Consider the following 15,740-nt stretch of genomic DNA (forward strand, 5'->3'; position numbering starts at 1 on the left):
CAATACAATACAAGGATCAGTACCATGTGCAGTTCATGGTTCTGAGTGCTACTGCTGGCCATCAGTACACGACGGAGAACGTACACACTTAGCTGTCGATGCTTCCAGAAACTGCATCCGATGTCGACCAAAGTCGGGATGCAGTTTTTGCCACGCCATGCAAGCTGTGTCTAATACTGACACTCGGCTAATCAATGCAACTCTGTATTACTGTAGTGACCACCGGTCCAAACATATGTGTACACATGTGTTCTTCCAGTTAGTTAGTTCCCTTTATCGTTGCGGGACAGAGATTAGCCAGACAGATAGATCACTACGTACACGAGCGACACTTATTTTGGGACATAACATCAGTTATCATCACTGCCGTCAGCGCATGACAGTATTAGACAGTGACGCTCTCTCAAGTCTCAACCCATCTGCTCGTATATATTGCGGCAGCAACGTTGTATCCACCAATAGATTGATGAGGCTGCATCACATCCTTGAGGTGATGAGCATATCGCATCGCGGCAACGTCGGCGCGAGCTACTGAAGCTTCGGTTCATTGGAGGTTGGCTGTTCAAAATGCCTGTGTGCTTGGATCAATTGGGGCGTGTTTAGTTGTCCCCATCGAGCGTAATCAGGCCCGCGCGAGAAGGAAAAAACCTGTTTGGTTGCCTGGTTTCATTGTTTGGTCTGTATCGCACGCTTCTTAAAGCAGCCCACAGCCTGCCTCGCTGGAAACACTCAATTCCACAGTTTGTTGCGAGCCAGGCCGAGCCGAGCGCAAGCGAGCGGGTCCTTACACGAGTGGAGACTAGAGGAGGGATGCCAGGTGATTACCTGAGGTTCTTCAACCTCCGCTAAGCTCCTATTTAATCTCCTCCCTTTGATCTAGACAACGGTGCTTCGATTCGAGGTAAACTCTACACGAAAAAGATGCACCTCGATGCTACGGTTTCATTCAGGTGATCGGTTCGTAATTTCGTCGACCGTAAGTTTTTAATTTTGTCTTCCTGTTTGGAGCTATTCTGGTCGGATTTTGTCAGATTCGTGGCGCACGATCAATCATTTGAAATTTCCTTTGACCAGCAGCCTAATCTCGCAGTTCCTCACAACATTTGTGTTGTAAATTTTTGGTTTCGACGATCGTAGCTCCATCTCTCTTTGAACAACAGTCTACTGTACTGACGCCGCCATATCGAGCTCCCCTGTTCTCTGCTCAGAGCCCTCATATTCGTCCCTCTCGACGCCGAAGCCCTTCCCCTTGATCTCCTTGCCCACATCCTACTACACTAGAGTCGTTTTCGTCATCGCTCATCTCGGCCTACTCTCTATCGTCCTCCTACTGCACTGACGCTGCAATGACGCGCGCACTGCTTTCTTGTGTTGTCTGTCTCCGTGCACACTGCAGTTCGCCGCGCTGCCGACGGGGTCGATCATCTTGGCCTCCTCTTTCTCGCCCTACTACACTGGAGTCGTTTCGAGTGTCGATCATCTCGACCTCCTCTCTCGTCCACTGCATTGACGATACCATGGTGCGAGCACTGCATTCTCCTCCTTTATCGACTGTTTTTGCACGAGCACCGTAACTAGTTTGCCGACGGTGTCGCTCGTCGTGCCGCCGACGGGGTCGCTCGTCCACGACTCCATGCTCGTCATGTCGGACACGGCGCTACAGCCACTATCCACCGCGGTCGCCATGGTCCGGCGCATACTGCATTTCTTTTTTCCTTTCCTCTGCTAGCTGTTAACCCCGTGTGCTAAGTGCAAGTGCTAGCTCTTAATCATACCCATGCGGGCAACCAAACAGCGTGTTGTATACGCCGAGACAATGCATGCAACCAAATAACCTGTCAAAATTGATCCCCTAATGCAAGAAGTCCATATGCAGGCAACCAAGCAACTTACAGATATCGCATATGAGATTGTTTTTTTAGAATTAGGCTGAATTGAGATGTGTATACAATGCAGCTACTGTTCACTGCTGCAACCAAACACGCCTTGCTGATTTATGGTCGATTCCAGAAGCCTGCAGCAGCAGGCAGGAAGACGCCAGGTTTAAAACCCTGTGCTTCACCTGCTGGCTGCCGCTTAGATCCATGTTATTGTTATCTCGACCTGGACGGATGGTGCCTCCGGGGAACACCGGAGTTACTTTTGTTAACTTAGCTGTATACGCCTGCTGCCTGCCAGATCGCTAGTAATGGTGGAGTGCTTCTCTGTCTCTTCTCCTGTCGACTGAGCCCGGCCCCGGCCCATCCTGTAAAAACCAGAGCATGTGACTGCGCACAGTGATGCAGCTAGCTAGCAATCCTCATCCATTACACCTACAGATCGAGCTGATCACTTCATAAGCGCAGTGATCGAGTAGCTAGCGAGCTCACCATTCTTGAAACCACTCACCAGTTCAGTGGCCATGGGCGATAGCGGTACCAATGGCAGCCACTCTGTGGCCGCTCTGCCGACAAGCCCGCTGCTCCCGATACGCACGCCAAGAAAGGCACCGGCGGACGATCCCACGGCGGATGGGGAGCCCGTCACCCCTACTGCGAGGCTCATGGAACCCATATACATCGTCGTCACCCTCGGCCTTGGCTGCCCCGTAAACCTCCCCGTCTTCAGCGCCGGTATCGCCGCCCAGCTCGCCCGATACCCGCGCTTCTGCAGCATTCAGGTATATATACGCTCTTAGTACTACCTAGAATCTTACGTATATCGCTATCGGCGAAGGTAGGTGATACTGATACTAGTTTTGGCCATTTGTGTCAGGTGACAGACGAGGCCAATGGTGGCAACCCGCGGTGGGTGCGCACGGTGGTGAACGTGGATGACCACACCATCATCCCGACACTGGACCCTGTCGCCGTGGCGGCCGACCCGGACCGGGCCGTGGAAGACTACCTGGCCTCGCTGCCCGCGCTCCCCATGGACCGCTCCCGGCCGCTATGGGAGTTTCACTTCCTCGACTTCCCGACCTCCGAGGCCACCTCCACCGCCGTCATCCGCGTGCACCACTCCCTCGGCGACGGCACGACGCTCATCGCGCTCCTCCTGGCGTCCGCGCGTAGCGCTGCCGACCCGACGCGCCTGCCGGCCATGCCGGAGCAGCCGGCGCGCACGGGCGCCATCTACGCGCCGCGGCCACGGTCCAAGGGGGGTGTCCTGGCGTTCCTCGCGTGGGCCTGGTCGTATCTTGTGCTCGCGTGGAACACCATGGTGGACGTCACCCTCTTCGCCGCGACCATTGCGTTCCTGAGAGACCCGCACACGCCGTTCAAGTACGTGGACCACGGCGCCGCGTCCAGCTCCCGCCGGCGCTTCGTGCACCAGAGCCTTCCTTTGGAGGACGTCAAGTTCATCAAGAATGCCATGAACTGCGTAAGTATATCTAGCTACCATTTCGATCATGCCACTCTTGTAGAATCCTCATCTGTGATGTGATTCTCTGTGTATTCATCTGCATCCTTGGAGCCAGGTAAAAATGGTCATACAAGTTAACCCTTCGATCTAGGTACTACGTGCAGCCCACGTGAAGAGTCATTAATGTGTATCTGTATTTCTCTTTTGTTTCCGGAGACTGTCAATGACGTGCTAGTCGGAGCGACTTCTGCTGCTCTATCAAGATATTTTTTTCGCAAATCTGGTAAGTGATGTTTGGCAACAAAACAAAAGTATGTTATAACTTCTCCTGCTGGACCCCTCCGTCATAAATTACTTGTCACAGACATGAATTTATCTGAACATGTTTTTAGTTCTAAATACATTCATTTCCGCGACAAATATATCAGGATGAAGAGTACTTATCTGTGAACTATACACGCCTGTGAACTTACCTTAAATTTATGATAGGTGCCAATAACACCAGCAAAATATGTCTGCGGTCTATCCTCCTTGTCGATACAAGACCAACCACTAGCCTACAAGTAAGCTTCTTCACGAAAATGTGTACAATTTTTTTTGAAGTGGATGCCATTAGTTTTAAAATTTATTCATATATCTATCGCCAGAATACATATCTTTACTTTTCATACAAATATACATGTTTATTAAAATAATAGAAATCATTGTATGTATGAATATGTTTCTTGACAACCTAATGAGTTCACCCAACCAACCTAAATAATTTCAATGTAGATTACTCCCTCCGTCCGAAAAAGTTTGTCCCTCAAATGACTGTGTCTAGCACCAAATTAGTGCTATGCTAGATACATCCATTTAAGAAAAAAAGTTAACACAAGATTTTCCGGACGGTGGGAGTACCAGTCAATATTGAAGTGGTCAGTTTGATTACACATTTATTGGGACATAATTTATTTCCAGACAGAGGTTTACATAATTTCATTACCAATTGTAGCAGGCCATTAAGGCCTAATGTTTTCTTATAACTGTGTACAGACATATGTTGATATGATCGACTCTGGTAAGAGCAACGATGTGGACTGGGGAAATCAACTAGGCTATATCCTCCTTCCATTTCATTTGGCGATGCACGATGATCCACTTGCATATGTCCGCAAGGCAAAGAAGACCGTGGATAGGAAAAAGAGCTCGCTTGAAGTTATCTTCACGTGTAAGATGGGCGAATCGTTTCTCAAAATGTTTGGTCTGAAGGTATATTGCTGCCACTTTGTACTTGTTTATTTTGTTCTCCTTCTACAATTAACTTTCACATACTTAAGCAACACCTTGTTTAACAAACTAACACTGATAATCCAAGCAGGCTGGTGCTTTTATCTTTGGTCGTATGTTTGCAAATACAACTCTTGCGTTCTCAAACCTGGTTGGACCAAGTGAACAAATAGAGTTTTATGGGCACCCTGTTGTCTTCATTGCGCCTAGTGTTTATGGAGCTCCGCAAGTAAGTCACTCATGATCTTGCATCAAAACCTTCAACCTTAATCCACCTTTGTACCCTTTTTCAACCTAATCATCTATCGGGTAAAATGCGCGGACACTAGTCCTCATGCACCACTTGATCACAAAACCACTCTAATTCTTTCTGAATTATCAAAACAACTCTGCTAAGTTATGTACTCTAGGTTATTGGAGCAAAAAGGAAAGAATATGATCCAAAACATCAAAAAACCACATGTGCATGCTTAATTTACCACTTCGTCAGATAGTGCCTCCAAAATGATGGATGCACATGGGAGTAACTACAATATATATAATTGCAAGGAACAAATTTGAGTTAAAGAGTACTCAAACAAGGAGAGTTGTAATCTGATGCCTCTCGCCAATAGTGTTTATGAAATAATAATGGTAGGTAGTATTTTCATAGATGCATTTCATCTTCCTTTTTTTTTGCTATGTGTGAACTTGAACCCAGGGCCAACAATAGGTAGAGGCATTTTAAGTTACATCTATCTTGATATTCTGTCAGTAAATGGCCGCCTAATTAAGGATATGCCTTGACCTTCAGTGGGAATACACGAGCACACCCTACCAACAAGCTAACCTCAGTTCTTTGTAGTAACACTACATGTAAAACTTCATTACACGAGCACATCCTACCAACCAAGCTAGGTTCAATTTTTTTGTAACTACACATGTAAAACTTCATCATGAAAAATAACATGAACAGAAGTAAACCTATAAAATTATAATCATTTTCTCACCCAATTTTGTATTTAATCAAAAAGACTTGTTTTGCAGGCTCTGCTTGTGCAATGTCAGAGTTACAATAGCAATATTATGGTAAGTTTGTCGGTCGACGAGGAAATAATTCCAGATTATATTCAACTTATGGATGACTTTGTTGAGTCTTTTGGGCACATTAAGGATGGGGCTTCAAGACTTTCAACGTCCGTCAAGCAAGAATAATCAATATGCAGTTATATTAGTGTGCTTCTTAAAATTGTATGACGACAGCAATATGCTCCTATGTATTTGTTGTGTGTATCACGAGTTGCAACATAGTAATTAAGAACCAGAACATGCACCAAACTAAGGTTACAAGTCAAATGTACTAAGTATAGTAATATATAGGATAATGATGCACCAACAGGGATAATATTATACTCATCTTATATCTTGATTTTGTTTGTTTAACTTTGGATTTCTTTTTGTTTTAATGCCAGAATGAATTTTGACCAACCCCCATTCTCTGATCACACCATAGTTTTTTTTCAACTAAGAAAACATACTAACTCCATCCCATATACATCCGTATGGGACGGAGGGAGTAGAGTTTTCGGTAAACAATATAGATTTTTCCCCGAAAAAAATATAGATTTTTCGGAGAGAAAATAAATAACATAGATATGAGAAGGAGAAAAATTGATTATTTTTTTAGAAAAGAAAGAGAAAGTTGATGCGATCAACACTTTAAACTTTCTTGGGCCCCAAGCCTTGTTCGGAGTTTCATGGCCCATCACAGAACCGAGGCCTATTTCATTCCCCTCTTGTTCCTCAAAAAAAGAATTCATCCTTCTCAGTCTCGAATGCGAGGACTCGCCGGTCGCCGCCGCCTATGGAGAATGAAGACAGTCAAATCGATCTCTCGTCGCTCATCATCGACGAGGACGACGACATCGAGAACACCACGGAGGAGGAGGATGACGATGCCTCCAAAGACGAGGAGGAGGATGCCGACGACCTCGACCGACCTATCCACCTCGACGATCTGAGCTTGCTTCCCGAGTCAGTCCTCCTCGACGTCCGGGGACGTCGACATCCGCACCAACGCCACGACCATCTACGCATGCCGCTCTACGGGCTTGGATCCAGCTAGGTCATGCGCTTGGATCCGGCTAGCCTGCTCCCTCCTCATGCTCCCATCCATGCTCCCACTTCATCCTACGGCTGTTTTTTCCTTTTTCCTTCCTAATCTAACCACCCCCTTTGATTTTAACGGGGTGGGCCCGGGCCTTATTTTGTTCCAATCAAATCAAGCCACGTACGCGGGAGTACGGATGGGCGCACGCGCGGGGCGCAGGCAAGTCTCATCCCATGCGCTTAACTGAACGATTGGTTAGGAACGAGAGTAGGAATTAGCGATTTTACCGGACATACAGTTACCAACAAATCATGTTACTAAGGGCATCTTCAACGGCAACCCACAACTTTCCTCCTGTATCCGTCCAACCGTAACCGCATACATTTCAACCCATATTTAAGCAAACCGGACGAAATTCATGCGAACCGGCCGATATTCATAAAGTTCGGATAGAAAATAGCACAAATCATCCATACATAGCATGTAAATTAAGTCTAGTACAACAATGTCTCAAATTCGACTAGATCATGGATGTCCAACAAGTTTTTAATCAACGGATCATGTCACTCCACACATACTCCCCCTTCAGCTTCATCCAACAGTGTATGCACGTAAATGGCCATCCTCATGTCTTGTGGTACACCACGACAGCGTGCAGACTACATATAATGTATAAACCAACATTGAGTTAATGAATCAATCAACAAGTTGAGCAAGAGGAAGCAAAACTTACGATCTCGTCCTCTGCCGCGTGCAATGCCCATTTTGCCTCGAGCTGACAAACCATGTCGCAAAACTTGGTGACGCTGATCTGGATAGTGTGCCGGCGATACGATAATGACCTCATGTCGCGTGGTTGAATTATGCACATGTTGTAGGGTGTAATGTGCTTTTGTGTGTGAAATGTTTTGTGCACTTGCTGCCAGAAGGCCTCCCATTTGCTCCTGCCCATGAAATCAGCGGGTACGGCCAACCACACATTGCACAACAACTCATCCTCCATGGTCGAGTAGCTCACCATCCTTCGTACTCTAAAAGATGACATATCATTTGAAAATAAGATCAATATCATTTGACCGAACACCTGTTGGGCGTGGTGTCCGCCATGGAGGTCATCGACAGAGGGCGGAGTGTACCTGGGTACAAATGGGTCCAGGATGGACAACTCCGTCATGAAGGCGAGCGGGAGCATCGGTGCTGGTTGCGAAAGTCCGACAATGCCTCCATGGCAGCCGGAGAGATACAGCGGCAGAGGTGGAGATGGAGGGTGCGGATGCAAAAAAGGGGGTGTCGGTGTCAAAATCGGCGAATCTCGGGTAGGGGGTCCCAAACTGTGCGTCTAAGGTTGATGGTAACAGGAGGCAGGGGACACGATGTTTCGGGCCCTCTTGATGGAGGTAATACCCTACGTTCTACTTGATTGATATTGATGAATATGAGAACTACAAGAGTTGATCTACCACGAGATCGTAACGGCTAAAACCCTAGACGTCTAGTATGTATGATTATGATTGCCTCTACGGACTAAAGCCTTCGGTTTATATAGAAACCGGAGGGGACTAGGGTTGTACAAAGTCAGTTATAGAGAAAGGAATCTTCATATCCGAATGCCAGGCTTGCCATCCACGCCAAGGAGAGTCCCATCCGGACACGGGAGAGAGTCTTCTGTCTTGTATCTTCATAGCCCATTAGTCCGGCCCATGTCACACAGGCCAGACGCTCAAGGACCCCTTAATCCAGGACTCCCTATGTAGCCCCTGAACCAGGCTTGAATGACGATGTGTCCGGCGCGTAGATTGTCTTCGGCATTGCAAGGCGGGTTCCTCCTCCGAATACTTCCAAAGCATCCACAGAAAACATGTCCGGCTATGCAAAACAAATACCACACACAACCACAGTGAGTATAATATTTCACGAGTCCAATCTGCTGACCACTTCTGTAGCGTGACATCATGTCCCTACCCGGTCATTACTTCGAACCATTTTTTCTTTAGCCTCCCGCTCCATGTTTCAAGATGCGGTTTTATTGGCACGTCTTGTCGAAGCAGAGATCATGTCCCCTTATTGCGGGATTCTCATCAATACAGGCGTGGGTAACCCAACCGTTCCGTTGGTATGATCCCTTGGGAATAGGCAGGCTTTAAGGCCTATGAGGAGGCGCTTGATATTCATCACCTTTATAAAGGGGTACATACCCGTCTTTCTCCTCTACGCCTACCTCTTCTTCAACCTTTCCAACCTCGAATCCCAGCACCCAGGTTTCAACTTAATTGCTCCGAGCCTCCCAGTCATGTCCGGACCTAGCCTTCAAGGCCGGTGGGTGGCCTCCTCTGTCACAGAGGAGGATATCGCGAAGCTCCGGGTGGCAAGATACCTGACCGCGGAAATCCCCCACAGGCTCCCTGCTAAAGGACATGTTATTCCTACTCCCAGATCCGGCGAGAGGGTCGTATTCATCTCCCACTTCCTCCTGGGGCTAGGGTTCGCTCTCCATCCCTTTGTTCGCGGACTCATGTTCTATTATGGGCTAGATTTCCGCAACCTAGCTCCGGACTCGTTTCTTCACATCTCGACGTTCATTGTCATGTGCGAGGCCTTTCTCCGCATTCCCCCACACTTTGGCTTATGGCTCAAGACCTTTAATGTGAAGCTGAAGGTAATCGAGGGGAATCAAGTAGAGTGTGGTGGTGCTACGGTGAACAAGCTCACCAATACTCTTTGGCCAAAAGGCTCCTTCACAGAAACTTCCAACCTATGGCAGCGGGAGTGGTTTTACATCACTGAACCCCCGTGGTACCAAGTGGGCAGCTACACCTGCGTTTCGATCTGACCCTCCATTACGGCTCGCATCATGGATTAATAAGGGGCTGGACTGGGGATCAATCGAAAAAGTGCAGATGCTACAAAGACGCATCCGGAACCTCCTCGAAAAGGACACCGGCCTCATCAATGTAATCCAGGTAATGCTAGTCCGCCGGGTCCTGCTGTGCCAGCGACGGCCTCTCCGCATGTGGGAGTTCAATCCAGAAGGACCACGGACCCTTCAATACTTCTTCGGCATGACGCACAGAGGAATGTGGAAGTTATTCTTCGGGACACGAAAACAGTGGCCGGATACCACCGAAGACATCAGCCTCGACTGCAACCATCCGGATACCTCAGTAAGCACTCGACTTTCGAACACAGCTTAGTTAAATATCCCATAATACTGAGAAAACAATCTTCGAACAGGGCTGGATAAAGAAGGCGGAACGACTTAGGATTTTGGCCCCTCTTCCCGAGGACTCAGCTAATCCTGTATTAACAAGGATGTTGGCTCCGACGCCATATTAAGTGCCGGCGAAGGAGGACAAGGAGGAGAGCAAGAAGGCCAAATGTGTCCTCCATTCTAAAGATACACTAGACATTATGTCCGGGGAGATTGGAACTCCCTCTTCCGAAGAAAAAAGAGAAGGAGAAGCTGACATCTCTTCCCCCCATGGGAAGAAGAGGACTGCCTCCGAAGATTTGGAGGTAAAGGCTCCTAAGCGAGGAAGGATGTCCTTGTCAGGCGGTTCGGGTTCGGAAGACGACGTTGTCGCGCAATTCCCCCGTAAGGACAAGCCCTTAGCCGAATCGTAAGTGAACAAGGGTGTCCTGAACATATCCCGTTCCTTTCCGCTTACAAGGATAACATCTAAAATATATGTTTGCAGTCTGGCACACAGTCTTCCTCAACAGTCCTCCTCCTCGGGGGATCTTCTTCCGGAGATGATGGAAAGCGAGACGCCTCCACATACCTTCTCGCCCAATAGGGCGGATGACTTTGAGGTGTCGTCCCGGAGGATTCCTCTCGATCAACAAGTGGTGCGAGGGACAATGAAGACCACACCTGAACATGATACTTCAATAGTCCAGGGTCCAGGGCATGGGGCCCCTTCGGGGACCAACAATAAAGCCCCCAGACTATCCGGTTTACAACCAGAGACGACTCTAGGGTTGAGTAAACATATCCCTTTGAAGGGATTCGGTACTCCCATCGCCGCTTCAAGGAATCGGGAGGCGCCGGATACATTGATGGACATGTTGCGACATGCGTCCATCTCAGAGGAACATCGTACCTTAATGGGTACGGTAGTTGAGAGGATTCTGTCCGCGAGAAGCGGCTTGAATGAAGCCTTCACGGGCCTGCTAAGAGGCTTCAAGGTATGCAATGTAATATCTTTAGTTGCACTCTACGTGCAAAAATGCACCTGTGTAGAGGTAGTAGCCCCTGAGACTCTGGTTGGCGTCCAAAAGGAGGCGATCAGAGGATCAAAAAAGATATGCCCAGGAAATAATCTAATTAATTGGAACACAGGCTGTTTCATCCATGGCGACTGCCCATGCTACATAGGTTGCAGGTCTGAAGCAGAAACTTGATGTGGCGGATGAAAACATCACGCTTATTAACAGGCGGCTCGACGAGGCGCAAGGTATGTTTGGGGGTAGTCAGTATATGTATGTATAATAATATGAGCACGAAGCTGAGATTTATATACTAAGATATGCATAACTGCAGATAGTGATGCCGCGGTTGAGACCCTTCGGGCTGAGCTCGTCCGGGCCAAGGAGCAAGCCATGATGAGTAATGCGGTTGCCAAGAAGGCAGCTGCTGAGTTAAAGGCCGAATAGGCTGCTCGGCGCCAGTGCGAGGAGAGAATATCTACCATGGCACGCAGGCTAAAGGATGCCACTGTCCGATGTGAATTCCTCGAGAAGGATAACAAAGTTAAAACGACCGATCTTGATAAGGCCTTACAAGAGGCGAGAGAAGCACGGTCCGAGTCTAGAGCTGCTCGGGAGGAGATTCGGCAAGCTAGGGAGCTAGCGGCTGGTAAGCCCTTCTTGTTACAGACTAATTTCGGCGATCCGAAGTATGCCCCGCTTAATCAAATGTGGAGTTCTCCAGACGCATTCTTGGACTTGCCAAAGAGTGTCTCCGATGCGGCGCAGTTTTTCCAAGTGCAAGAAGGACATGCAATGGAGAAGCTTTTTTGGTCGCAATTCAGCATGGCAAAGCGTCCGCTGTTGCTGAACGAACAGATAGCCCAGTGGGCCGAGCTCCAGAAAATATCCGGATCTGCCATGAAGGACGTCGTTGTCCGGCTATGGCCGACTGAGCCAATTCCAAATAGTTATTTCGGTTTGGTGCATCTACTTGTTAATGCGGTGCCGCCTATCGACGCCGTTAAGCGGTCAACGTGCATTGAAGGTGCACGGATGGCCCTTGCCCGCGTCAAGACGTACTGGGCGAAGATGAAGGCCACCGATATTGCAGCAAAGAGTCCACCCGGTGGCAAGGACCATCACACGCCGAAGCATTATTTTTAGGATGTCCTAGAGGGCGCCCGCTTGATAGAGGGTCAGTACTGGAAGGATATGATATTCGAGTGATTGTACCGAAATTGTAAAAACAATGATATATTATAGGCTATTTTTTTGCCTGAAAGTTTTGGTTTCTCCTGTGCAGGCGTTTTTTGTATAATCTAAAAGTTTACCAATCATTGGCTTCGGCCCCCTCGCATATAATACGGGGGTGTTCATAAAAGCACTTGATCACTCTTGACCCAACATCTTGGTCCATGAAGGAGGTATCAATGCAGCGAACTAGGCAATCGGACTATAGGGCTTTAACACTTTTACTTAGCCATAGGAGTTTGACGGTGGGTCTATGATATAGCCCCTGGTATGTACACGGTTATCCGAATACAGTGCGTTACATAGGTGACCAGAAGAATGGTCCTTCATGTACTACGAAAGGAATCGCGAAAGATTCTGATAAGTCATCGAGTGGTTGACCAACTCTCGCCGCATCATAACAGTCAGTTTTCGGCTTTCTCTACTGAGGTGCTTGACCAGATGAACCGGAAACACAATCGCATTAGTTCTCCATTTACTACCTTAGCCGATAGGAAGGAACGTAAGGTAGTAAGTACACGAGCTAGGTAACCCAACTATTGACCAAAGACATGATTCGGAGCTGATGCATATAAGGCCAAACTCGTGACGCCGAAGTATGCTATAAAGCTGTTCGGACTTGTCGGCAAGTCATATGTTGCCATATCGAGCCCGTGGCAATTTGTGCTGAGGTGCGTGCGTGAAACGACCGAAGCAGCAAAATTCGGTTTTTAGAGAAAGCAAATACTGAATACGAACTATGTTCACTGGAATCTGATTGACACGTCAAACGCAATTTTCAGATTATAACGCCACTACTCGGACTATTTAACATGTTGGGGTCGAAGGCTGACGAAAAAAGCACTTTACAGGTTTGGAATAAAGAGTGCGGTCTACAAAAAATTATTTGGACCTCCTGTCGCACGTCTGCGTTGCCTTGTCTTGGTGAAAGGACTCCTTGGCAGGAATAGCCTTTGGTTATCTATACGAAGCCGAACTCTGAAAGAGTCCATAAGATGACCAGGCTTTGAGTCACCTGTTGTAAAAGATAAAAAATAGTTAGAAAAAAGGGGGAAAATGCTATGGGAGTGCGGACCGCATTGTAGGCCTGTCCGTATTGTGCCTCTGCTGATGACCAAGGTATTTTAAGTGCATAATTATGTATGTGTGGTACAAAATTCGCGGCTTTATGAGGCGAACGACGGAGGCCGAACTGCTAATCCAGCTTTGAGATTGATCAGTCCTGTTTAATAGAGACCGGCGGCTTGATGGCCGATGATATACGCGGCTTGATGAGGCCGCTTTGTACTTCGGCTGCAGTAGCCGTAGTATGCTCCTCTGTACGGAGGGAGCGTCCCGTGTTTCCATTTATCGTGATGACACCGCGTGGACCAGGCATCTTAAGTTTTAGATAGGCGTAGTGTGGGACTGCATTAAAACAAGCAAAAGCGGTACGCCCGAGCAGTGCATGGTAGCTACCGCGGAACGGGACAATATCGAAGGTCAGGCCTTCACTTCGAAAGTTGTTTGGCGAGCCAAAAATGACTTCCAATATAATTGAACCCGTGCAATGAGCTTCTATGCCGGGTACTGCTCCCTTGAAGGTAGTCGTGGTGGGCTTGATTCTTGAAGGATCAATGCCCATTTTGCGGACAGTGTCTTAATAGAGTAGATTAAGGCTACTACCGCCGTCCATAAGGACCTTCGTGAGATGGAACCCGTCGATAATTGGGTCGAGGACCAGAGCTGCTGAACCTTCGTGACGGATACTGGCTGGGTGGTCTTTGCGATCGAAAGTGATCGGGCAGGCCGCCCATTGGCTAAATTTTGGGGCGACCGGCTCTATGGCGTAGGCATCCCGTAGTGCGTGTTTGCGCTCCCTTGTAGGGATGTGCGTCACATATACCATGTTTACTGTTTTTTACTTCGGGGGGAAATTGCTTCTGACCCCCGGTGTTCGGTTGGCGAGTCTCTTCGACGTCGCTGTCACTGGGCGGCCCCTTCCCCTAGTGTTTGGCATTAAGCTTGCCGGCTTATTTGAAGACCCAATAGCTTTTGTTGGTATGATTGGCTGGTTTATCGGGGGTGCCATGAATTTGACAGGGCCGATCCAGTATCTTGTCTAGATTGTATGGTCCGTCTCTGTTTGCCTTGAATGGCCTTTTTCCGTTGACCGGGTTTGGAGCCGCTGAATCCGGCGTTGACCGCCGTGTCTTGCGTTCCTTCATTATTATTTCGACGCTTGTGTTTATTGCGTCGTGGCTTGTCGTTGCCGTCTCGAACTTCGAAAGTGCCCGGATCACTGGTGCCGTTGCTTCTACGAGCGAGCCAGCTGTCTTCTCCCGCGCAAAAGCGGGTCATCAGAGCGGTAAGGGCTGCCATGGATTTTGGTTTTTCTTGACCGAGATGGCGGGCGAGCCACTCGTCTTAGACGCTCTGTTTAAAGGCCGCAAGGGCTTCGGCGTCCGGACAATCGACAATTTGGTTCTTTTTAATTAAGAACCTAGTCCAGTGCTTCCTGGCTGACTCCCGGGGCTACTGGATAATGTGACTTAGTTCATCAGCATCTAGAGGCCGGACATATGTACCTTGGAAGTTATCGCGGAAGGCGTCTTTCAAGTCTTCCCAGCTGCCAATGGAATTTTCGGGCAGGCTGTTCAACCAGTGCCGAGCTGGCCCCTTGTGTTTTAGTGGGAGGTATTTGATGGCATGAAGATCATCACCGCGGGCCATATGAATATGGAGAAGAAAATCTTCGATCCATACCGCGGGGTCTGTTGTCACATCATATGATTCGATGTTCATGGGTTTAAACCCTTCTGGGAATTCGTGCTCCATTACTTTATCAGTGAAACAAAGGGGGCGTGCAGCGCCTCTATATCGGGCCACGTCGCGACGTAGCTCGGATGGAGTTCGTCTGCGGTTTTCGGCCCGCGCGTGATTATGCTTGTCACGTTCGGCTAGATGGCCGTCGTCGCGTGTCGGGGCGCGCCCCCGCGATCTGTAGATCGATCTGGTCTGTCCTGCTCTATTGTCCAGGTCCTGCCGCAGGTCGTATGTATATTCCCGAGCTGTTTTATCTCTGCCTTTACGACGAGGTGGGACGGGCTGGTGTTCGGCTTGATTTGCCGCTTTGTCCCGGCCATGTGGTGGTCAATTAGCCGCATTACGCGCTGATGGTACGGGCTCAAGTGCATTGTCATCGAATTGAGGTAGCAATTTGCACTTCGGGTAACTTTTGGTTGGGCGCTCGAGGCCGTATTCCTCGGCTGCCAGGACATTAGTCCATCTATTGTTTATCAGATCTTGATTAGCTTGAAGCTGCTGCTGCTTCTTTTTCAGACTCCTTGCAGTGGTTATTAGCCGGCGCTTAAAGCGCTCCTGCTCGAGACCTCAGGCACGATAAAATCCTCATTGCCGAGGCTCACCTCATCCTCAGAGAACGGAAGATAGTTATTGTCCTCCGAGTCTTCGTTTACGTCCTGTTCATCGGGGCTAACTTGCCCATCCTCCCGATCGTCTTGTTTAGAGTTTTGCTCGACGGGGTTTTCTTGGTCTTCGGCATTATCCGGAGTATTGTTGTCTCTCGTGCCGATATTGTTGTCTTTGCTGCGGCGTG

The 15,740-nt window shown here is 48.4% G+C and overlaps 1 protein-coding gene across 1 annotated transcript; it reads left to right on the top strand.

The window, feature by feature from the left end:
• Positions 1–2,079: 2,079 nt before the first annotated feature.
• Positions 2,080–6,036, top strand: LOC125510120 (wax ester synthase/diacylglycerol acyltransferase 11-like). The gene is made up of 7 exons (XM_048675211.1): positions 2,080–2,659; positions 2,755–3,363; positions 3,562–3,628; positions 3,835–3,908; positions 4,381–4,596; positions 4,706–4,843; positions 5,641–6,036. Exons 1-7 carry the CDS (start codon positions 2,402–2,404, stop codon positions 5,806–5,808), a joined length of 1,530 nt encoding a protein of 509 aa, XP_048531168.1. The 5' UTR covers positions 2,080–2,401; the 3' UTR covers positions 5,809–6,036.
• Positions 6,037–15,740: the final 9,704 nt, after the last annotated feature.

The sequence above is a fragment of the Triticum urartu genome, chromosome 5 (assembly GCF_003073215.2).
Source record: "Triticum urartu cultivar G1812 chromosome 5, Tu2.1, whole genome shotgun sequence".
NCBI lineage: Eukaryota > Viridiplantae > Streptophyta > Magnoliopsida > Poales > Poaceae > Triticum > Triticum urartu.